A 24,194-nucleotide genomic window follows, 5' to 3' on the forward strand; every position below is an offset into this window, starting at 1 on the left:
TAACTATTGCAAGAAGGCTCCATTTTTAGGTCCCATTTAATTTTTGTTTATTAAAAACAAAAATTGTTCGATAACTTTGTTAAGGGTGCGAAAAAAAATCAAATCATCTATTTTATTCTATTCTAATTTTTTTCTTATATTTATTTTGTTCCCTATTTTTTATATAAAAATATGCAAATTCAATATTTGATCAAATAAAATTAAAATTTTAAAAGAACCCTACAATAATCAACCCAAAAGAGTTGCAAAAAAAAAAAAATTAATGAAATAGAAAGTTTTTATTTTTCTAATGTGACAGATAAATTGTTGCGAGCATGCATAGATGGAAGACGTAGCGTGATGGTAAGAAAATAAAAAGTATTGCTTTGTAATTAAGTATATTTTTAATGTATGATGTGCTTATTACCGTAGTATATTATGGATCTTATAATTGAGGGATCGAAAAAAGAAAAAGAATTGTCTTATTTATTTGTATTATTTAGATAATATATTTTCATTAAAATTAATTATTCATTTCAAAATAATAACTAATTATAATTGTTGGAAAATTTATTAAATATTTATATTTGTCAAATATAGTAGAAATACATAAAATATATAGAATTAACACAAATAATCAAATAATAATAAAGTCAACATGGATGTCCAAAATTACAATCCATTTAAATATTCGATATGATACATATAAAAAAAAACATACTAATCGATCTGAAGTATGATTCAATGAATTGTTTCATAGTCATATTATCAAAATCTTTATATTTTTAGATAATTAGATTTATACACATGCAACAACTATTGAGTAAGACATATTTCAAGAAATGGAGCCCTCAACAAATGAATTTGAAAATGTATTTAAAAAAATCATCGACAAATAAATTTGAAAAATGTATTTAAAAGAATAATAAGTAAATAAATAATATAATTATTAATTACTTGAATTTTAAGTTTAAATATTAACTAAGAATTTTAATGGTATACTAACCCAAAAGGTGGAGTAGAACAAAGTTGTTCATTTTAAGACCATTTTAGCAATAAGGAAGAGTAGTAAAAGATGATAAATTTGATATAATGAACATAATTTTAAATTATATCAATAATAAACTTCTAGTTTATTAACGTTTATTACTGGTAGAAATATATATATATATATATATATTTTTTTTTGCTATATACATATTTTGTTACAGGAGAATAAATATTTTATCTCATGAAAAATTCCCTAAAATAAAATAAAATAAATGAAAAGGAAATAAAAGCTATACGAAGTGGGAGAGAGTCAGCATCCCCTGTTGGTCGGAGTTTGCCCTCCCCGCCGAAAATGGCAACGTCGAAGCTCTGTACTCACCTTCGCCGTCTTCGTCCATCTCGTTTTTACTCCATCTCTTCCCTTTCTTCTCCTCTGCCCTTTCGACTTCACGAAGCTCACACACTCTCAAGCTCTCACCATCAACCATTCACCACTCCCTCCCATCGTTTTGATCCTCATATAAGCTCCCTTAGTGCTTTCACCGCATTCTCCTCTCGGTCCTTCTGGACTCGTTCAAACGACGATTCAGAGTTCGACCGGATTGCCCATTACGGTGTTGAATCAAGCCACCTCTCGAACGACGATACGGGAATTCAAGACTTGGAACTTGGAGGAGTTGTTGAAGAAGTCATTGGTGCGACTGCGGTGGAGAATTCGATTTTACCAATTCAGCAACTTACTTCGATTCTGGATGGGTTCCATCAGTATACCGGTATGCCCTGGTGAGCATTTCAATGCTTCTCATATGATTCTGGAGGAATACTTAGAAGAGTGTACGGAGCGTGTGGATTTTGATCTTTTCGATTTCTATTTTGAACATCTTGAATCGTGTTTTAGTCATAGTGTATTTCTTTGATCTTATATCGGCATGTCATGGCCAAATTAACGAGCTCTGTCTTTGATGGGGTGAAAGTTTTAGTATAGTGTTGCATTTTCTTAATGCCAGTTGAGCTGCTATGCTCACTCTGGCATTTCCAACTCCATATTATGTGTTCTCAATTGTTGTTAGCTTTGTTATCATTAGTTAGTTTGATCAATCTTTTGGTAATCAGTTATTGCAGACTTTCTTTTGTCATGTAAGTTGGCCGAGTAATTTTCTGTTACTTTCCTCAAGCTCATCTATATAAGAGAGTTTCTATTACCGCCTTGTATTGTCATGGATAACAATAAAATATTCATCCCATTACATTGTTGTACTCCGCGTGTATACTTGAGTTAGATGCACAAAAATTTAATGTTCTCGATGTCTAACAGTTTGATCTTTTTGGGGTGAGGAAAGATTGTGGACGGTGGTTTCTAGTAAGACTGACAGCTTCGATTTTGGTTTTCTTGGAAATATTAAAATTTTAATTTAGTTCGCTGATCCTTTCAATTTCAGGTGGGCAGTTATTGCTTCATCAACTTTAGCTCTCAGATTTACGTTGCTTCCCATACTCATTGTTCAACTCAACAAGTTGAAAAGGATTGGAGAATTATTTCCAAAGTGTAAGTTCCAACGTAACGAATTGATTTATTTCTCTTTACTGCTTGACTCATTAAAGTTTTTGACTTGGGTTGTTGAACTCCTGAATGAATAAAGGAAAAGTATAATTGTATTGTTAATTATGGTGGAACTCCAGCAGTCGTAATTAGGCTGACGGGTGATTATGTAAATTTTTTTTTGAAGAATCACACACTCTTGGATGAAACCACATTTTTATCCTCTCTCAATAACAACAAAAGGAAAAACCAACCAAAGGCTAGGTTGAAGAAAACATACTGAAGGAACACTTGCATACTATAAACAGAAAATCAATCCTGTTAGCTGGCCATCGTGATGTTTGTGCTGTGTTTGCAAAGTTCCTCCTCCATCCGCCTTTTATAGACAAAGGCCGTTTTTTGTAGTTTGGGTGGTTGGTGTGGCATGCTTGGTGGGGGAGAGGAATGATAGAGTTTTAATAGGGAGAGATCGGGACCCTTGTGAGGTTTGGTCTTAGTTAGATTTCATGTTTCCCTTTTGGCCTCAGTTTGAAAGCTTTTTTGTAACTATTCACTCAACATTTTACTTACTTGAACTCCTTCCTTTAGTTGGAGTGTGTTGGTGGGCTTGTTTTTTCGTATGCCCTTGTATTCCTTCTTTTTTTCTCAACGAAAGCTGTTTTCATAAAAAGAAAAGAAAATTGATACAATTATTAGTTTGGAGTTTTAATTTATACATCCCCAAAGTTCAGGGCATAAGTTGTATTTTCCCTTTAACTTTATTTCCAGTTAGACTGATTTAAAGATATTCACGCACTCACACACAATAATGCAATTTAATTGTTCACAGTTAAATTGTTAATATAATCATTACTACCTTTTTTTTTTTTGCTTTTTTAACACAATCACTTTAGTTTGACTTTTATTTGCATTTCTCAAAGTGCCACCTCCACTGCCACCACCTCTTTCGGGACGGAGTTACATCGACCAAATTTCTCTTTTCCGAAAAGAAAGAAAGGCAATTGGATGCCCCTCATTTCTGTGGTTCGCTGCATACTTTTTCATTCAGGTGATTCTAATCTAATAAGAAACTATATTATTTTTGGAAAAATTTTCTATTTTCTCATGTGTGGGTTCCACCAAATTTCTATTTTACACTATTTTTATTGTCTTTGTAAATGTTAATCATCCAGTGTCTATTTTTCTAGAAGTTCCAACAATGTTTGAAAACCTCATGATCTTTCTTGATGAGCATGGGAGAAGGTTAGTCAGGGGTAATCCTTCAATTGAAATACTCAACAAAGTATTCAAGAACGTTTGTTTTTTTTCTGGATAAGGATTATGGACTTGTAAAGTTTTCTTAAATTAAAAATTTCAAGGAAAAAATGGATAGTTATAGTATTCTTGGCTTCTTTGATAGATTTTTTGTAAGACGCAGCAATGATGTATTGTTAGGTATACTTCTTAGTTTGCATGGCCTTGCCCCTTGTTTCTCTTTTTTTCTTGATTGGGAAGGTACAAATTCCTAAGGTCAGTTTTTTGCCTAGGTCTTCCATGGGAAGATTAACACTATTGACCATATCCAGGAATGATCTTTTGTTTTTTTAGGGCTGTGATGATGCAAACTATGAAGGTCTCAGGAAAGTTAGTATGTTTCGTGGGGGTGTTAGCTTGTTTTCGATGATTTGGGATAACCTTTTGGAAACTTTTGGTGTTTGGATTATAGCAGATTGTGGTGGGATATGAATTGATGAATGAGGTCTTATTCCATCTTCCCTTTTTGAGATAAAGGGGCAACTCTAGCTTGCTGCTTTTTTTTTTTTTTTTTGAAAAGGAGACAAGCTTCAATATTTTTAATAAACTCAAAGTACAAGAGAGTTATACGTTGTTGAGAGTAATAGAGTTGTTGAGAGTAATAGAGAAGCCTAGAAATGGGGGGAGAGAGTGAGAGGATCAGTAGAAGCCCAGACTGCTCTTTCTGCTGTTTTTTCTAATATTTGACTATAGAAAATAGGTGGGTTTTAAGTAGCTAAGTGAGGGGAGAGGATGTCGTGGTAGGAGATTTGGGCTTGCCTAGGCTTAATCTACCATTTGCCCTTGGGCTTTTCTCACCAAGGTTTCTAGTGGTTATTCTTTCTTTCCATTTTTTTAAATTGCTGGTCTTGTGATGTAGTAGGAATATGGCATTATGGTCAAATCCATAACCTATTAGGATTATGATTAGTTTTTTCTATTAATTAGGATTAGGATTAGTTTCTTTTACTAATTAGGACTGTGATTAGTTTCTTTTATTAGTCATGATTAGGATTAATTTATTTTATTAATTAGGATTAGGATTAGTTTGCCTTTAAATTATAAATAGAATACTTGTCTTCTTGTATTCACAACTTTTAAACATTAATAAAATTTTCATATGTGGTATTCATCAAATTGGTATCAGAGTAGCAGTCTGGGCCATCATTGACTGCAATTTGTGGAAAATTGGAAAGCTCTTTGTGACATCAATCACAAGAGGAGGCTTTGTGAGTTGTACTCATTGTCGAACAACACACATCTAACAAGGGGGAACCCTTAACATTTCAAAAAAAAAAAAAACCCAAAGATCTATCAAGATTTTGCAAGAATGGAATTTTGTAGAAGAACTACTTCAATTTGGGACATAAATCGCTATAGAGAACAACCAAGAAAGATGGAGAAATATGCAAGAAAATTCAAGAACGGGTCCTACAATAATTATGATGAAGAAGTTTATTCAAGAACACCCAATTTGTACGTACTCATTGTCGAACAACACACATCTAGAAAAAGAAACCAAAGATCTATCAAGATTTTGCAAGAATGGACTTTCATAGAAGAACTACTACAATTTGGGACATAAATCATTATAGAGAACAACCAAGAAAGACTGAGAAATATGCAAGAAAATTCAAGAATCAATCCTACAACAATTTTGATGAAGAAGTTTATTCAAGAACACCCAATTTGTACATCAATTGTGAATTTTTTGAAGAAATGAAGAAGGATGTCAAGAAATTACAACGTTTGTTGGGAGAGATAATTCAAAACATAGAGCAATTTTCAGAACATTTGCAAGAACTTAAAAAAGATGTAATTCAAGATTAATTTCTTTTATTAATTAGGATTAGGATTAGTTTGCTTTTCAATTATAAATAAAGTACTCGTCTTCTTGTATTCACAACTTTTAAACATTAATAAAATTCACTCATTTGGTATACATCATCTTGTTTCCTGTAATGTGTAGTTTGATAGCTTGTGTTCTTTGTTTACATGGATCCTTTAGTTCTGGTCTTTTCTTTTTCAAATTCCCTTGCATTTTCTATTTTCTTCTGGTTTTGTAGAAGGGGGAAAAAGAGTTGTCTCAAGCTGGATTTTGGTTTTCCATTTAAACCCATCACGAGCATGGCCTGTTCTTTAATTAATTGACAGTATTCTGAACCATAATGGAATTATCAGAACCATGAAAGCACATATACTATGAAGTCTATTTGCATGTTGTTCCCGTTTATCTCTTCTGATGAAAGTCTGCCTTTTTCTTGTTTATTTTCAAATGTACATGCAGGTCCCATGCTTCCTATTGTGGATGGTTACTATCCGCAAAATGTCACTTGATCACTATCCTGGATTTGACTATGTAAGGCTGATTTATTAAATTTGGGGAAAATATGAATATAATTCTTACACAATACAACTAGGAGGCTGAAAAAGTTATCATTCTCATTTTGCCTCTTGAAAAGTGCAATCAAGGGCATGGATGGGTTGGGCTTTCTAGTTTGATGTATTTAGCTGGTCATCCTATAGGACCTATACTACTAGATGCTTCCTGGAATTCCTTTCGTTTCCGATCTTTGATATGATCAACAAGCTGCTGTAGTTGCACTGTTTTTAATTTTTTTTATTTCTAGTAACTAAAGTTGGAACTAGTCAAGGGTTAAGTTTGGGGTGTATTAATTGCAGGGTGGAGCTTTATGGTTCCAAAATCTGACAGAGTATCCACATGGAGTTTTTGGCCCCATATTTCCATTTTTAATTGCCAGCTTGCACTTCATTAATGTTCAGGTATTCCTACTTTTTCTTGTTTTCAAGCACAAACAGATTTCTTTGAATGGTATGTTAGGTGCTTCTGATCTAGCTTGAGTGAAAATTAGTCGATGCCATTGGTAAGTGTTCAAGAGGCTATACATCCTAAGATTCTTAGAATGGTTGCCGTATCGGGTATGTGAATAATTGAAAAGAAAAGAGGAAGGGGATTTGATGAGAAGATAGAAGAAACTTCCAATAGAGTTTTATGGTTGCCGTATCGGTATCGGGTATGTGAATAATTGAAAAGAAAAAAGAGGAAGGGGATTTGATGAGAAGATAGAAGAAACTTCCAATAGAGTTTTATGGTTGCCGTATCGGTATCGGGTATGTGAATAATTGAAAAGAAAAAAGAGGAAGGGGATTTGATGAGAAGATAGAAGAAACTTCCAATAGAGTTTTGTGATATTATGTGGTATTTAATTACAAACATGCATGAACTTTTATCACACATCAGCCGAATGCCAAGAGAAAACTCTTGTTTTTCTTCGTTCTTCACTTGCCTACTCATTGTTGATTGTCAAGAAAGCATCTATGTTGTTTAAACTTATTGTTGCTGTTAAATTTTGGCAATGAAAGGAGTAGCCCATCTATCTTATATGGAGTATGAGTCCCCTTGGTTTTTCTAATGTGGGACTCTTAATATCTCCAATATGCTCCCTCAAGATGGTGCCTCTTTGGTTTCACCTATCTTGGACCGAATACCCGTTTGGGTCTAATGCGCTATGATACCATATCTATCTTATATGGAGTATGAGTCTCCTTGGTTTTTCCAATGTGGGACTCTTAATATCTCCAATAGTTGCCATATTGTACATCTTTTTTTGGGCCAATATAATTTTCTGGTTTTTCAATCTCGCCAAAGAATGATCTACGTTTTCAATTTTCAATGTTAACAGTATGTATTCTTTGCTCATTTCTTTATTTATTTTTCCCAGTTGTCTTTCAGAAAATCATCATTGGAAAAAGAAACTGGCATAATTGGGATTTTAGCAAAAGTAAGTGTTTAAGATGTTCTTAATGTTGACAGAAATATACTCAATAACACATGCTTATAGTTTTGTTCCAATGCTTTAGATGTATTTCAGACTGATAAATACATTTTCTCTCTGCAGTACTACAAACTCTATTTGAATCTACTGACTGTACCACTATTTTTTATTGGTTACTGTATTCCACAGGTAATTCTGCTCATGATTACTTTTGAAGTGGCATTTTAAAATTTTATAAGATTTCACCGTTCTTGTAGACTTTAATGGAAGCAGTTTGACTTTATTATTATCATTATCATTTTCTTTTATTTTTACTTTTAAATTTTAAACAAGAGATATAACTTTTTCATTATAAAGAAGAAAAGAGATGCTTGCTTTTAGGATACATACTCTTAAAGGAGTAACAAGGAAAAAAGGGTAATATAAAGGTTTCACAAACCATGACAAATTATATGCTTAAAAACTTAACAAAGAAAGAACCAAATGTTATCTTGTTTGATTACCTTTGTACAGGAGCAATTAATTATTGTTTTCGTTTCCATTTAGTCTTTTCCTTTCCTTTTTTGTTTAAGTAATGAAGAACAATTCATTAAAGAGAGTCAAGACTAAAGAATATTAAACTAGAATTCAGTGTGATTGACGAGAGTTCAAATATAATCTGAGGAAGAACTGACCAATAATAGACTTTAGGTTAACCTTTTTCTTTTTCATTAAAGATTGACTGATTTACTCTAATGGTATTATGTCAGAACCTAGATGAGCTGCCCTATGTAGTTAGTTTGTCTTTGCTCAAATATTGCTTCATTTACCTTTTCTGACAGTTCTTATTAACAATCATTCTGGTTGTTTCTTCTCAATCTTAGTTACCAATAATGACATCTTACCCATTTGGTCTAGTGTATGAATTTACTGAACTTGCTTTATTTTTCTTTTCCCTCATTATTTCTTTGGCAGGGTAGTCTAGTTTACTGGGTTACGAATAGTTCGTTCACTGCAATTCAGGTAATGTTTTTGCTTAGCTTTTCCTAGACGAAGAACCAAAAATCTACCAATTTTGTTGAATGAATACTTTGACCAATTGTTGTGTGGACGCACTTTCAGTTTTGAAGCGATCCTGTAGTTAATTTTTGCGAGCAAATCTTTTCCTTTATTTCTAATTCCTTTGCAGTCCATTGACTAGTTCTCTTTGCTGGCTAACAAAAACTATTTGATTAGAAGATTGACACTTCCATTTTATTGTCCTTTCAAGATTGTTTTTTTTTGAGAAGGACAGTCTCATTTGTTGATAAACATTAAGACAAAAGCTTATAGTACAAGAGGATTATATATACCTAGTTGAGATGCTCGGGTGCACCTCCTAATGCAATGAGGAGGCGGGAGCTAAGTGTTTTAATAGTGACTTTACTGAACCCCATGAGATTCCAGTGACCAGCTTCTTTTATCCTCTAAATTTGAAAGACTTATATTGTCCAAGGATTCAAGGAGAAGTTGAATATCGGAGATTCCTCCTCTTTCAACAATCTTCCAAAATTAAGAGACCTCAGGTGGAGGAGTCCCAGTATTTGGAAATCGAGCCTTTAGGAAGAAGGGCTATTCTGTACGGACTCAGAAATTTGGTATTCAAAGCAATTCTGTCCAGCCACGGATCCAACCAAATCAAGATTCTGTCCCCTTTCCAACTTTAAAAACTGCCAAGGCTTCTACCTTACGCCACTGCCTAGAAATGTTTATCCAAGGGCTTCTTAAGCTTGAGTTTTCTTTGCAGCTTGTGTGCCAACAGAAGATGCTGCTGGCATGGATACTACGAACCTATATATCTAGAATAGAATAAAAAACCCGAAGAACAAACACACGAAGAACTTCTAGGCTAAAACAAACCCACGAAGAACTTCTGGGATAGAAACATAGATCATCGTATAGAGATCTATAACAAAACCTAGGAAGGACAAAACAAGAACTCCGGGGGCAAAATGAAAGAGCAAAATTGAAACAAAGTATGATCAAAGCAGGACGAAAACGGGGTCTGAATTGAGCAAGAGCGTTTCGTAGGATCAGAATGGAACCGAACAAACTAAACTAGAGCAAGTCGAAATCAGGCTGAACAGGTAATCTGGGGTGAACAGAGCGAAAACTGAACAGAGCTGAGAGGTTGAGCGGATAGAGGGCTTTGCGGCGTTCTTCGCAAACAGAGAAGATGGGTTTCATGGCGGCGAGCTTCACGAACAGAGAGCAGAAGGAGTCGAACCTGTGCGTCGTTGTCTATGAGTGGGGTAGAGCGATGGATCGTGGATCTGAACAAAGATTCACCTTCTTCGTCAGGATTGGGAGTTTTCAACTGAAAGGAGTCATTTGGTACGAGCAAGGGGCGGCGGTAGCGGGTCGGTCTAATCTGGAATAGTATGGTTCGAAGGCGGACAGGATCGATAGATCTGGGCAGAAGGCAAAATAAGACACGAATCTGGAAGTTGGAGACACGAACGGAGATGCGCAGACAAATCGGTGGTTGCAATGTGTGAATAGGTAGATCTGAGCGAGGATGAACGGAGACACGGATGTGGGCGCGAGAGTGTGGCGAACTGTATGGATGGAAGGAGCAGTGGTGGCGGCAGTTGCAGCGGAAGGAGTAGTGGTGGTGACGGCGGCAGAATCAGAGACAAGGATTTTGATCTATGCGGCAGAGCGAACTACTTGGAGGAATGATTTGTATTGATTACTGATGGGTATGGCTCTGCCTCCGTTGACGAATCAACGGAGGCAGACGAATGGGGATGTGACGGCTAGAATACAAGGAGGCTAAAACCCTATAGCTCTGATACCATGTTGATTTTATGGAATTAATCTATATATTCATACATTATTTAGTAGAGATACAAACCTATATATAACCATAGAGAAATACACTTAAGGAAATAATATCAAATAATATCACCTAAGAATAATCTAATTATATTAATACGAACCACCTTACACCAAAGAGAATTCTACTGTGAATCTCCACCCCCCACTTGGCAAGGAGAGCCATATTTCTAACTTTCAGCTTGTCCAAACCGAGACCCCCATCTCCTTGGGTTTGGAAACCAAGTCCCATTTCACAAGATGGTTCAATTTGCTGCCCTAGTTTGCTTCCCAAAAGAAGTTTCTCATGGTTCTTTCAATGAAATTAGATATTTTTCTGGCATGAGAAAAGTGGAAATGAAGTAGGTGGGAAGATTGGAGAGCATCGATGAGCAAAGAGTAAGTCTTCCTCCTCTTGAAAGATTTAATCGCTTCCATTTATCTAGCTTCGGTTCTTTATCCAAGACAGGCTGCCAAAAATAGGCACATTTCGGATATCCTCCCAAAGAAAGACCTAGGTACATCAAAGGGAGTTTTTCTATTTTGCAGTTCAGCATGGATGCTGCAGAGAAGATCTTGCTGTCCTCAATATTAACACTGCAAATGGCTGACTTCTTCCAATTGATCTTTTGCCCGGAACACTACTAAAAATTTCAAGTGTCTTTTTTAAGTTTCCAAGCATATCTTCATCAAGCTTGCAAAAAATTAAGGTGTAATCGGCAAATTGAAGAAGGGGAACGTGAACATTATCCTTTTCAACCCGGAATCCTTCATACAAACTCTTCATGTGTTGATTTGTAATGAGACTGCTAAGCACTTCACTAACAAGAAGGAAAAGGAAGGGGGAGAGAGCATCCCCTTGCCTTAGCCCCTGAGGCTTGAATTTCCTCGAGGCCTTCCATTAATGAATACTGAATACTTGGGGTTTTTAACACAACCCATGACCCAAGAGGTCCATATGTGATTGAAGTTCTTCTAATTCAAAACTTTTTCCAAGAAACCCAATCAACTTGATCAAATGCCTTTTTGATGTCCAGTTTGATAATCCAACATTGCCTTTTCTTTTGCCTATAATCCTCAACTTCATTTCCAATAAGAATAGGATTGAGGATTTGGCAGCCTTCCAAAAAGGCACTTTGCATGGGAGCTATAATGTTGGGCATGATTATTTTCAGTCTCTCAGCAAGAACTTTTGCAATCAATTTGTACAGCAGAGTAGTGAGACTTATGGGTCAGAAATCTCTTACCTTTATTGCTTCTTCCTTCTTGTTCAGACAAATAAAGTTCTCCTTTACACAAGCATTTAATTTCCCATTCTCATAGAACTCGTTGAATAATTTAAAGATATAACCTTGAGAAGATCCCAGAATTTGATAAAGAATTCTACCGAGAATCCGTCCGGACCTGAGGCTTTATTTCTCCCCATTGACTTTAGAGCTGCCCTAATTTCCAGCAAGCTGAATTTTGTAGTGAGCCTTTTATTCTGATCCCCTGAAACTACATACCAGTCAAAAGTGGAAGGGAAAGTACCTGCATGATCAGATTTCTTATAGAGGTTGCTGTAGAAATCAACGATTGTTCAATTTCTGGGAATGAGGTGGTGGGGATTCTTTGATCACTAACGAGCTCAGGAATCAGACTTCTTTTCTTTTGCTGCCAAAAAAGGATGGAAATAACTTGTATTTTCATCCCCCAATTTTAGCCAATTCAACTTACTTTTCTGGATTTAATCCTTTTCATCCCTTCTATATAAAGCTAGCAGGTCCGCTTTCTATGAAAGTAACAATAGGTGACATTGAGGACGTCTCTGGTTGATCATATTTGCTTTCTTCTTGTGTAATGGCTTTTAATAAGGTTTCTTCCTAACTTTTCCGTTCCCTTTTGTAATCTAAATGCCAAGATTTGAGCTGACCCTTGATGTTCTGGAGTTTACTTGATAATGCGAAGCCCATCCAGCCCAGCGGAGTGCTCAAGGATAACAAATTTTCAATCATTTGGCAGTACTGTTACAAAATTGAAAGGGGGAAGGCCCCTGCTTCTAGTAAAATGAGGAAGTGGTCTGAGGAGATCTTTATTTGTCGGGTTGCTCTTGTGTCCACAAAAGCCTCGTCCCAGTCAAAAGAAACTGAAAATCTGTCCAGCAATGATCTTGAAACTGTTCTACCTTCTCTTGATCATATAAACTTCCCATTCAGTAAAGGAACTTCAATGAATTTTGAATTTTCAATGAATTTATTGAATTTCCTTGTGCTGTGTGTCGTTCTTCCCTCTGGAAACTGCTCTCCACCTGATCGGATCATATTAAAATCCGCTTCCAAACACCAAGCTTCTGTACAATACCCAGTAAGGGAAAGTAGCTCAGGCCATATGAATTTCCTCCTCTCAGTAATCTGTTGGTCCATATATATTGGTCACCCAACACAACTTATTGCACACTGTTCTGCATTTAACTGATAACGAGTAGCCCCCTTTCAAAACATCAATAACAGAAAGTTTGCTTTCATCCCACATAGTCAACAATCCTCCAGATTTTCCATGAGCTTCAAGAAAGCTCCATCTAATTTTGGTCGACCTCCATAGTGCTTTGATAAGGTTAATGCCAATCTCCTCTTGTTTGGTTTCCTGAATCAAAACCAGATCTGGATTGGTATTTTTAAGCAGTCTTTTAATGGCCAATTGTTTAGGTTGATCTAGGATCCCCCTGGTATTCCAGGAGTGAATTTTCATGGTTCAAATCTTTCTTACTTTGCTATTTCTCTGACATTTCAAAGCAACTTAAACTAATTAATTCCACAAAATTTAATGACTTGAATCAAAGTTCCAACTTTCTCTGCTTCTCTGGAGTCTCAAATTAATTTAATATCACAACCTTCAATGAAAGGAACCAAATGGTGAGAAATGTTGTTAACCTCGACCTTGCCTAACACCTTTTTTTCTGGCGAGAGAAATAAATTAGCAAACTCAGATCTAAAGGAATCTATATCTTCTGCCTCTCCACTTGGCGCTTCTGTTTCCTCTGTACATAAATCTTCTTCTTGTATTAGTTCTTCACTACTGACACTGATCACTAAATCTTTATCCTCAGACCCTTCATCTACTGCCCTTGAAATTGTTGATGAAGGAACACCTCGCACAAAATCACAATTTGAGCCTGCCATTTTGAAGGGGAAAAAGTGAACATTTAAAGAAGGGGAGGAACTAGCTGACCTGTTACAGGTGAAATCGGGAGTAAGAAGCCTCACATAACTTTCTTCCAACAAATCTGAATTTGCCAAGGCTGTCCAAGCATTGTGGAAGGATGTGCACCCTTTTCTAAAGAACTTTTGGAAGACTTTGAAACGCTGGGGTGTTTCTTGATTGATGTTGAGGAAGATTTGTTGTTTGGAGTACTTTTCTTTATATTAATCGGCGATCCTGGTTGGAGGAAAAATCATTACAAGGAGTTTAAGAATCAATCAGCACTGGAGAAACCTTTTCTGACTCTTCATCTGCCACGAATGCATACCAAAATCCGGGGGTTTTGCAATAAAAGAATTGCCAGATTTGGCCGGACACTTGGCGATCCTTGGGGAACCAAGGGAACTTTCTGATTGGTCCAAAGCATTCTGACGGTTGGGGGATCTTTTTTCAAATACATAAATTTATGGCTGCCTATACCCTCTATGTTACCAAAGCAGTCTCATCGTTGGGTTCAAATCTGCTATGTTACCTTGTTTAACTTCAACAATTGATTTGTTCACGAACAAGAGGGTTAATAATGATTTTCACCTGAAATAAATCTCTTGATTTCATTCCAATAATCAAAGATGAATAACTTGTTAATAATCCATAAATCATTGAAATCCTCTCTAATAACATCATCACAGTTTCGAACTCATCGTTGTTGCAAACTTCAGAGTTCTAAAGGAGGAGAGGAGGGATGACTAATGGATTCTCTTGGTAGCAGACTCTGTTTTTTGATATGTTGCGCAGGGGAGAAATTTGAATTTGAGGCCTTCACTTTATTTACATAGTAGGCCTGGGCGAGTAGACTGATTTATCTGATTTCCATGTAAACAAGAGGCCAGTTTAAGAGACGAGTGCGACAATCCATAATCGTGATTCATTAAGAAGCTTTTTAGAATGTATAAGAAAGAGACCCATCCTTGTTTTGCACCCCATGAATAGACGTGCACAAAGGATTGAAACCCTAAGGAATTTCGAGCAACACATCTGACTATCCATACAGAAGGAGCTTTGAACTTTGTGAGTCTTGTAGTACCATCTGCGTCTCTGCCATTTTTGGGAAAGAAACAATATTCCTCATCATGAACCAAATTCGACATAGCAGCAATAGACCATCTTAGTTGATTCTTTGAAACTTGTAGATTTCTTTAAAAATCAACATCTTCAATATTGAAATGCCCCTTGTCAAACCAAATGCAGTAGAAAGACTCGGCAATTTTTCCGTTGGGAGGAAGGACAACTGGAGAGGGGAAAGAAAGAGGAGAGAAAGGGAGAGAGAGAACTTACCTTAGGGACCCTAATCTTCTCTCATTAGTAGCAATAGTGTGCAGTACGTATGAGCAAACTAATAATTTTGAGATTCCTTTCAAGATTGTTTGAAAATCTTCTTGTTTGGTCGTATTAATAGCCAAATGGCCAAACGCTTCTTCACAAAGAGGAAATTCTTTTTATCAAAAGCCTTTTCGTTTTTCTTACAAAAGCCAAATGGCCAAACGCTACATCACATCTGAGTGATGAACTTAATACCAAAATCCTAACAATTGGAATTAAAACCCATTGTGATGAGAACCCCTAGTTCTCAATCACTAAAACCTCCAAATTCAATTTGATTTCAACCCTAAGGATTGGGTTATGCTCAGATTTCCTTAAGATCAAATATCTTAAAACAAAAATAGGTTCCCTGCCCTAAGATTAGAACACTCCATGAATAGGATGATAAATCCCACTTGAATATTCCCGGCATGCAATTCAACACATGAAGTGCAAAATTCAAGAATCTCCATGGCTAAACTTGAAAGAAGCACAACAGCCAAATTTGATTAATCTTACACTTCTGAACCATCTAAAGACTAGACTTTAAATCGACTCCCAATAAAAACCCTTATGGATCATAAAAAGATAAAATTACCAGTACTTGTGTTATGAAAAAAGATTAAATTGGAAAATATTAAAACTACATCAAAATTATTAAACAAAATCTCATTAATAATTTGATTTTTGGACGATTTATATCACCTTTGATCTGTCGAGTCTAAGGCTTGGGGCTTGCATGGGTGCAAAGCTCCCACCCCCTGTTAAAGTAAACAATGTCAAACAATTTGGGTTTTTAGTAATAAGCTTCTTTTCAAATTCTGTAGTTTCTTAAACTCTTTGGTTTTAGTTTGCATATTTTGTGAAGCTTATTTTTACGTCAATCTTGCAGCAATTAACTCTCCAACATCCTGCTGTCCGCAGTAAATTGGGATTGCCTTCCAGGGATGCTCCTGTGGGCACTACAACTCTCAGAGAAACCAATAATCCAGGCAAAATACCGTTGGAGACAACCACTAAGTGGAAAAAAATTTCTGTAGAGAAGCTGTCTCCTAAGGAATTGCTTGCTGTAAATTATGCTGAGCTCAATTATTTTTTTGTGTTGGTTCAATTTAGTGTAAATATGTAATACAAACATTTCAGGTAGCTAATGGTTAAACTTGACAGCTTTCTGTCCAACTCCTATCAAAAGGGCAAAAAGAAAAGGCTATTCCTTTACTGCGGTAAGCTCTCTAGGCTTCTCTCAGATTCCACTATCATGTATATGTTCTATATGGGTTTCTCAGGCAGGTTGTTTTGGCCTAAATTGAAGGGGAAAAAAAAGTTGGCGACACATGACTAATTTAATACTTTAGACAGGCACTTAACAAGGAACCTGAGTATGTTCGAGCTTTGGTTGTCATGGGGCAAACTCTGTTACAAAATGCACAACCTGCAGAGGCTACTGTATACTTAGAGCGTGCAATTTCCAAGGTCTGAGTCCCAGTGTTGCATTTTCTTTTTCATTATTACTGTATGATTTATCTTGCTGGTGCATAACAGTGGTATTGAGAATTTGTTAGAACTCGAGTGTAATAGAATCTTATTCAATCAAGGTTCAACCAATGGCTGTAACAAGAACAGGAACAGAGAAACACGACATTGACAACAATGAAAACACAAAACAAGAACACTACTACTTCCTCCCCTCACTCTCTCTCGGAATGCCCTAACAACCAAAATGAACATGACTCCTACCAACCTCCTTTCCCTCCGTATAAACCCCTCCCCATAGCCTAACTAACTGTGGGGTCCAGACATACTATTAACAGCTACACTCCCACAAACACGTGCTTTTTCCTACCCTTCCTACTATATTGTAATATAATCGGTGCTAACTAACTGGGGGCCAGACATACTATCAACAGCTACATTCCCACAAACACATGCTTTTTCCTAACCACCCTTCCTACTATATTGTAACATAATCGGTGCTAACTAACTGTGGGGCCCAAACATACTATCAACAGCTACACTCCCACAAACACGTGCTTTTTCCTAACTACTCTTCCTACTATATTGTAATATAATCAGTGGCCCAACAAAATTATTTGAGTTTCAGATAACAGTATATGGTCATCTTAGAATTGGATATAATCGCCCTTTTCATTGAATTGGAATAGATTTAAAATTTAATTTAAAAGAAAGCTAATGAACAAGACAGGAAAGAACTCAGTAGGAACCAATTAGCAAGAAGAGATTGGAAAAGCAAGGTAAGGGTATTTTACAAAAGGAATGGAAGAAATTATGTACACAAGGAAAGTGGTTAGAAAATAAGAAAAAGTGATCTCAACTAAGGTCATGGCTCAAGTGAGCTTTTCAATTATCCCCCTCCTGATCGAATGTAGCTTGTTCATGTAAGTCCTTGATTTTTTTTTTTAATATATCCATATGTCTGTGATGACTAGTGAGAATAGCTTCATTGTATAGTGGAAAGAAAGGAAGCTCCACACATGGCTAATTCTAAGCCCAGACATATCTTCAACCCTTATGGCTAATGAAGCGATTAAGGATTATAGAGTTAGAAAGAAAGGAATGGTTTTCAGTATCAATTTTGAAAAAGGTTATGATAACGTAGACTGGAATAGTTTGGTCAAGGTGTTGGCAAAGAAGGGTTTTGGTTATAAATGGTGTATATGATGAATGTGGGGATGTTTGAGGAACGCGAGTTCTTCCTTCCTTGTTAACGAGGTCTGAGGGGTAAAGTAGGTGGTGGTCACAAACACGTTGGACCAGCTTGTGAGGAAGTTGCCTTTGCGTGTTGAGCTTTCCGTTGTTTCTTTGTCGAAAGGCGGAGTAAGACTTGGATCATATTCTTTGGCAGTGTGATTTTGTGACTAGTATTTGAGAGTTCTTTCAGACATATGGTATGCTGTATGTTCCTTCTTTTTTTTTAAAAAAAAAAAGACTTTTATTGAAAAATAAATGAAAGCATACACAACCATACAAAAGAACAAGCCCACAAAAAAATGGACTCCCTCTACAAGAAGGTAGTCCAACTATACAAAATCATGTCCATAGAATCAACAAGAGCAAATGTAGTGTTTTGGGCCATGATAATAAGAAAGCTAAGAAGGTTCACTTTGTCACTTTGCTGGAGTCTTCCTTCTACCTTGGCTTTCCTCTCAGAAGTAATTCTAAGTCCTTAGCCTTTTGGAATTCTCAGATGAATAAAATTAGAAGAATATTAGCTTCTTAGAAAGTAGGTTTTTTCTCTAGCACCGTAAGACTTACCTTTGTTCAATATGTTTTGAGCAACATCCCTAGTTGAGATGCTTTATCCAATGGTTTAGTTTGTTTTTGTTTACTTGTAATCCGCTGAACTTCGAGACTTCTCTTTTCATTATTTCAAAGTAAACTGTGTTTCCTTTTAAGAAAAAGCAACATCCCTTTTTGTTTCTTATTCCTTTTTAATATTATAACCCCCGACTGAGGTGTGTAAGACCCTGGAGAAGATGATGCACAATGTACTTTGTGAAGGGTTGGAGAAAGGAAAAGGGTAGGGGTTACATTTGGTTAGGTGGGAGATAAATGAGACACCGATCACTAGGTGGTTAGGAATTGAGAATTTAAGGTTTCAGAATAAAGCGCTGTTAGTTTAATGGGTGTGGAAAGTGTTACATGGTTGTGCTAACGGTGAATTAACTTGTGAGGAAGTTGGTTGTAACAGCCCAACTTTTCAACCTAAGTTGAGGTCATTACTTAAGTAAAAATAAAATTTCAAAACCCAAACTATGCAAACTTTATATCATTTTATTAAAGAAATATAGAGATAACCTCAAGTGGAAACAAAATGTTTAAATAAATTAATAAAAATAATTGAATCAGGGTTCCTAATAAAATAGTAAAAGAAAACTAGATGTTTAAATAAAACCAAAAACCATCTAAGCAAAAGTTCGTAAATGTTCTAAACCATAGAAATAAAAATGAGCGGAAGCATCAATCTAGCCTAGTCCCTAATGGCACGGTCACAGGTCTCTCTTGTCACTTGCCAGTTTGTCTTTACCTTTGCTTGAAAAATGAAACATGGAAAGGGTGAGTATTTTTTTTTTGAAAAGGAGACATCCTCGTTATTAATATAATAATAATGAGACAAAAGCTCATAGTACAAGAGAATTATACAAGTAACAACGAATCAAGTGGTGCACCTGGACATCTCAACTAGGTTGATACCCCTCCCATAGCACCCTTATCATATCCAAACAAGCTAAAAACCAAAGCAAAGGCGTAATGTCCAAAAGCAAAACAAAACCAAAAGAAGTACAAAGAAATACAAATACAAATAAAAAGACTAAAAGATTAAATCAGACTAAACAACCACCTAAAGAAAAGATGACTGAATATGCTTAAAAACTCGCATTGAGACAAACTCGAGATCCTTGGAGAAGGAACACCACGAGGACGCTAAAAGATGATGACCCCATCGAGGTCTTACGTTGAGAAGCTTGCTGTGAAAAAATGTCTAGAATCTTCCCAAACACAATTCTGACAACAATGCAATCAAGTTGAGAATAAGCAATCAAAACCATGTTGTGTGAAGAGTCACTAGCGGCAGAGCAAGAGTGCAAATTGAAGGATACAAACATTGTCCAAAAGCCGTTTTCCAAATTAGATTAACGACTCGACGTAGACTTCTGTAATCCCATAGAATTACAGAAATTCAAAGGTATTGAAAAGAGAGACAACGAGTTCACACCAATTTACGTGGAAACCCGAGTACCGGGAGAAAAACCACGATTGTTTGTGTTGTTATTATTTTCTAATGAATAAAGCAATAGGTACAAGGGAGAATAAATAGAGTACACAATGGAATAAAAAAGGAAAAGATTTAGGAAAATAAGGAATACATTCCCATAATCTTTCCATAATTATTCTAGGATTCTAACAAGGAAAAAGCCTAGAAAAAAAGGAAAGAATTCCAACAAAAGGAATGAACTAACACAAAATATTTCCAACAGGAGCCAATGGCCGCTAACTTTGGTCAATTATAACCCTTTCTTTCAAGTGTGACTGAAGCACCATAAGAATCTGAAACTCACTCACTTCTTCATCAAGTTTTCTTGAAACAAAAATTCCCAGCAAACTACTTTCTGCTGTACATCTAAACTTCTTCTTCTTTCACATGGCATACTGTTTGCTGGAAATTACCTCCAAAAGATCAAGGCTCCTAAATGAACTCTTCTAAAGAAATAAGTTCCAGCCAAATACAGTCTCTCTATAATCATACAGACCATAATCATTTGCGATCCAGAAATCTTTATATAGATGGTTCATAAGCATCAAAAGTACAAGAGAACTCCACAAGGATTTGAAGAATCTGAATCAAAATTTTACTTTTTTTGGTACTTGTAGCAAAACCAGAACTGGGATATCATCTTAATTTACTTCCTAAGTACCAATTTTTTTCTTTTATTAACTCCTACCTCCCTTGTACATCTAAAAGTACTTTCGATACATTATCACATCCAAGACTACTTTCAATGATGGAGATAAGTTTAAAGAACTCAAAGGAAAGATATACCACAAGCTTCGATGATGTCATGCAAGTGTTGTGGGATTTCTAGAGAGAAGGTTGTTCTTCTTCTACACCTTCCTCCACAAAAAACTTGCGGACGTTGCTGATTATATTCTCCAAAATCTCATAATCTTCAACCTCTTCCCCTGCTTTAATCTCTTCTAATTCCTCACTCTTTGGAGAAGGTTTGCTTTCTATGGCTTGTCAGAGTTTGTGCGGCCTTTTGTAGGTTCTATGGGGGGATTGAAATGGTAGGGTGTTTGGAGGGGTGGAGAGGAACACACTAATGAGGTTTTGTTCCTTGTTTGTCTTCTTATTTTTCTTTGGTTTGGACTTCGATTTCAAAGACCTTTTATAATTATTTTTTAGGCACTATTTTGGATAAATTTGGGTTTCTTTCCATATGGGAGTCTCCACTTTTTGTTGGCTTGATTTTTTGTATGTCCCTGTATTTTTTCAAAATTTTCATTTGTTTTGAATCTTCATTTTGTATATTCCTATTCGTTCTCTTTGTTGATAATTTTGAGCAAGTTAATGACAACAGGAGTAGATAAGGGTTTTGTTGTTTTGTTGAGTACAAACCTTCTAATGGAGCTATTTTTAGCATACCCAAGGTCCTGAAAACACTCGGTATATTCTCTTCAATGAGATTAGACTTACATAATTAAATATGAAATCGACATCGAATGTAGAGCAATTGAGGTTTGATAATCTTCCAACAAGTATTTAATATTGCGCTTTATTAATAGGTACATTTTCCTCGTCCATATGTCCATCTATGTTGCTATCATGTTGCATCATCTCCTTACGTCCCTGAACAAGAGGCTTTAAACGTATTTAGATATTTCTGATGCCCATTTTTTTAATCTCTTATTTTGCTAACACCATAGTTATTTCTTATCCAGTTATTTCTTTCCGGTCATCCTACGGAAGTTGAGGGTGTAGATCTTCTAATTCTTGCATCCCAATGGGCAGGTGTTGCCTTTATAAGGCAGGTGAGGTTAAATCCATGGTTTCTTCTAGTGCTGGCCCTAGCAATTTGTCATTGCATCATTCTTTTTCCGGATTAATTTGGGATGATATCCATGTTAACTGCTTTTTGGAGCTCACGTTCTGACTATCAGTTAATGTTCTACTAAGTACTACGTTTCTTTCATTATTTTTATGTCAGGGGAAAATGGTAGAAGGCATTGCTCACCTAGAAAGAGTTGCTAATTTGAAAGAGCCAGAAGAACCAAAAAGCAAAGCCCATTATTATGATGGATTGGTTCTGCTAGCAAGGTCTCAACCATACCAATGATTAGATTGATTTTTCATCAACCCACCCTTCTTCCCAAGGGGAAAATGATTTTCGAAAAGCTTTCGCATTCCCTTCCTTCAGCAAGCAAATTTACTATCATCTTATTTCTTGTCATTTCAGTGCTCTATACAATGAAGGTCGCAAGGCTGAAGCTACCAAATACTTAAAGTCAGCTGTAGCTTATAATCCTGCCTACAAAGAATACTTGGATCAATGCGAGGACGACAATGATAAATTAGTTGGCGATCTTGTCAGCAGTAGGAGAGGAGATTATTGATCGCTCCCTTTCAAAAACAAGGCCGACTTGCCTTTCATGTTACTGATAAGTAATCCATCAGAGGAAATCCACAGTTTATATAGGCATTCGACTGATTTTTGGTTTGTTACAAGGATCGTTTGGACAAGTTTCAACAGAACTAAGGTCTCCAATAAAGGACAAACACTGTAGCTGATGGCATCGTATCTCACATTTAATTGGGTAGCTAACTTCCCTGTAGTTTACTTTGATTCAAGTAAAATATTGTTTTATAGTTAGAATGAAATTAAAAAAAAAAAGAAGAGGTCCATTAAGTATTGCGAACGATCATTGGGAACAATATCTTTTATTGTTATATTCTTATTAAAGTTACATTTTTTTCCACAAAAAAAATAATTATATTCTTATTTCTTATTGAAGTTTTAGATGAGATGTAAACTACAATTATGAAATGTATGGTGCATTTAATATTCTTAAGCTGACATGCGTTCAGTTTGAACTTTTGTGCTGCTTTTCATGTAGTTTAAGCATAAGAAGGATGAGATTTGATTTTCAGTTGTGAATGATATATTCTTGAATTAGGTTTATAGTCCAGTGTTGATCCAACTCCCCTTTTATTAGGGACGATGTTATATTGACTAGAACCAAAATTCTGAGATGTTCTACTAAGCAAGCTACATGTTAGATCTGGGGCATCCCAATTCGATTGGATGGGATGATAGTTTCTTATTGTGAACATGTAAAATCTAAATTTTGATTAAGTCACACAATATGCTGAACTTTCTACTTCTTTAAGAGGATCTAAAAGATTAGCAATATAAATAGAAGACATTTATAACATTCATTGGCCCATATTATACCTTTGTTATGTGGGTTATCTGGATGTTTAAACGAGTGTTTTACAAGATGAAAGTGAGTGTCTTTATTCACAACAAATTGAACTCTGCTTGGATTGGGTTGAAAGATATCCACACTAGTTAAGCCCTTTTTTCCAGTAGGACACTATGGCTGCATTTGCATTTACTATTCTGCAATCCTAGTAAATGCAAAATTTGAAAACAAATATCTTATCAAAACATTTAAATAATTTGAAAACAAATATGAGCAGAAGCAATCCTCTTATCTCCTCTAAATCCAAATTACACGATCATGGGTCTTACTCAACACTCGTCTTACTTGAAAAAGATGAAATAAGAAAGGATGAATATAAAAATACTCAATAAATGCCTTACCAGAACCTTTTAGATGAACAACTAATTACTTGCTTCAACATAGATATAATGTACAAATAACATGGTGTAGGCAATGAACCCGAGAGAACACAAATCATATCATAAGTAGTGGTCTCGAAGGAGCACAAAACATAAGGTTACATAAACATGTCACGAGCATTAACAATCACCGCTAATCTTAACATCAAATTAACAATAGATAGGCTTTAGCATAATGTCAGTCCAAAGTTTCTCAATGTAAATAATATCCTTAATATAACACACAAGTTATTTCATTATACAATAACATGCTTATATGGTTTCATAACTAGAAAAAAAATAATTATTTACTTTTGATTGTCTCCGACTCAAGTGGGAAAATCACTTACCAATAATTTCTAAATCCAACCGTTTGAAAACGAACTTTCAACTTGAAGGGAGGTCAACAAATTATTTTATTTTTCGAAAATTATAATTATATTTCATTATATAATTAATTTTACTTTTTCATATTAATGATTTGGTTTCGTGTAAATAATTAATATCATATTTCATGAAAAAAATAAATAAATTATTAATTAAGTATACATACCCACCCACATATATATTTACTTAATTAATTCCAATTCGACAGTAACAAGCTTTTTCCTTTTCAACATCCTAAATCAAACTCAAATTTCAATTTTTTAATTAACAAAATCTTATCCAATAAATTAGTTATTTTAAAATTTTCATCGATTCCAACACAAATTATCTTACCAAATAATTTAAGATAATTAATAAAAATTCACTAAAAGTTTGGGCAGTTACGGTGACAAAGCCTCTTCCAAGGACTTAGTTCTGTAGTCTTTCTAACAAGCTTTTTGTCCACATTCATCTCATTTTGATTGAAGAGATGATATAATATACACAAAAAAACTACAC

General features: G+C 35.4%; 1 protein-coding gene across 1 annotated transcript; it reads left to right on the top strand.

Moving 5' to 3' along the window:
* The first annotated feature begins 1,246 nt into the window (after positions 1 to 1,246).
* On the top strand, positions 1,247 to 22,562 carry LOC101218993 (ALBINO3-like protein 2, chloroplastic). Its single transcript, XM_004138848.3, has 14 exons — positions 1,247 to 1,752; positions 2,409 to 2,515; positions 3,430 to 3,557; positions 6,069 to 6,140; positions 6,464 to 6,565; positions 7,525 to 7,584; positions 7,702 to 7,767; positions 8,533 to 8,580; positions 15,842 to 16,018; positions 16,117 to 16,172; positions 16,305 to 16,422; positions 21,409 to 21,498; positions 21,675 to 21,784; positions 21,924 to 22,562. Exons 1-14 carry the CDS (start codon positions 1,322 to 1,324, stop codon positions 22,078 to 22,080), a joined length of 1,722 nt encoding a protein of 573 aa, XP_004138896.1. The 5' UTR covers positions 1,247 to 1,321; the 3' UTR covers positions 22,081 to 22,562.
* Positions 22,563 to 24,194: the final 1,632 nt, after the last annotated feature.

This window comes from Cucumis sativus, chromosome 2, assembly GCF_000004075.3.
Source record: "Cucumis sativus cultivar 9930 chromosome 2, Cucumber_9930_V3, whole genome shotgun sequence".
In the NCBI taxonomy this organism is placed as follows: domain Eukaryota; kingdom Viridiplantae; phylum Streptophyta; class Magnoliopsida; order Cucurbitales; family Cucurbitaceae; genus Cucumis; species Cucumis sativus.

What these genes read in the sequence shown, in the direction of transcription:
- LOC101218993 (XM_004138848.3), top strand. Translation starts at nt 1,322, where the DNA reads ATGGCAACGTCGAAGCTCTGTACTCACCTTCGCCGTCTTCGTCCATCT. An exon ending in TTGGTTACTGTATTCCACAG is followed by an intron (nt 7,768 to 8,532) that starts GTAATTCTGCTC and finishes TTTCTTTGGCAG; the next exon opens with GGTAGTCTAGTTTACTGGGT. An exon ending in GTTCGTTCACTGCAATTCAG is followed by an intron (nt 8,581 to 15,841) that starts GTAATGTTTTTG and finishes TCAATCTTGCAG; the next exon opens with CAATTAACTCTCCAACATCC.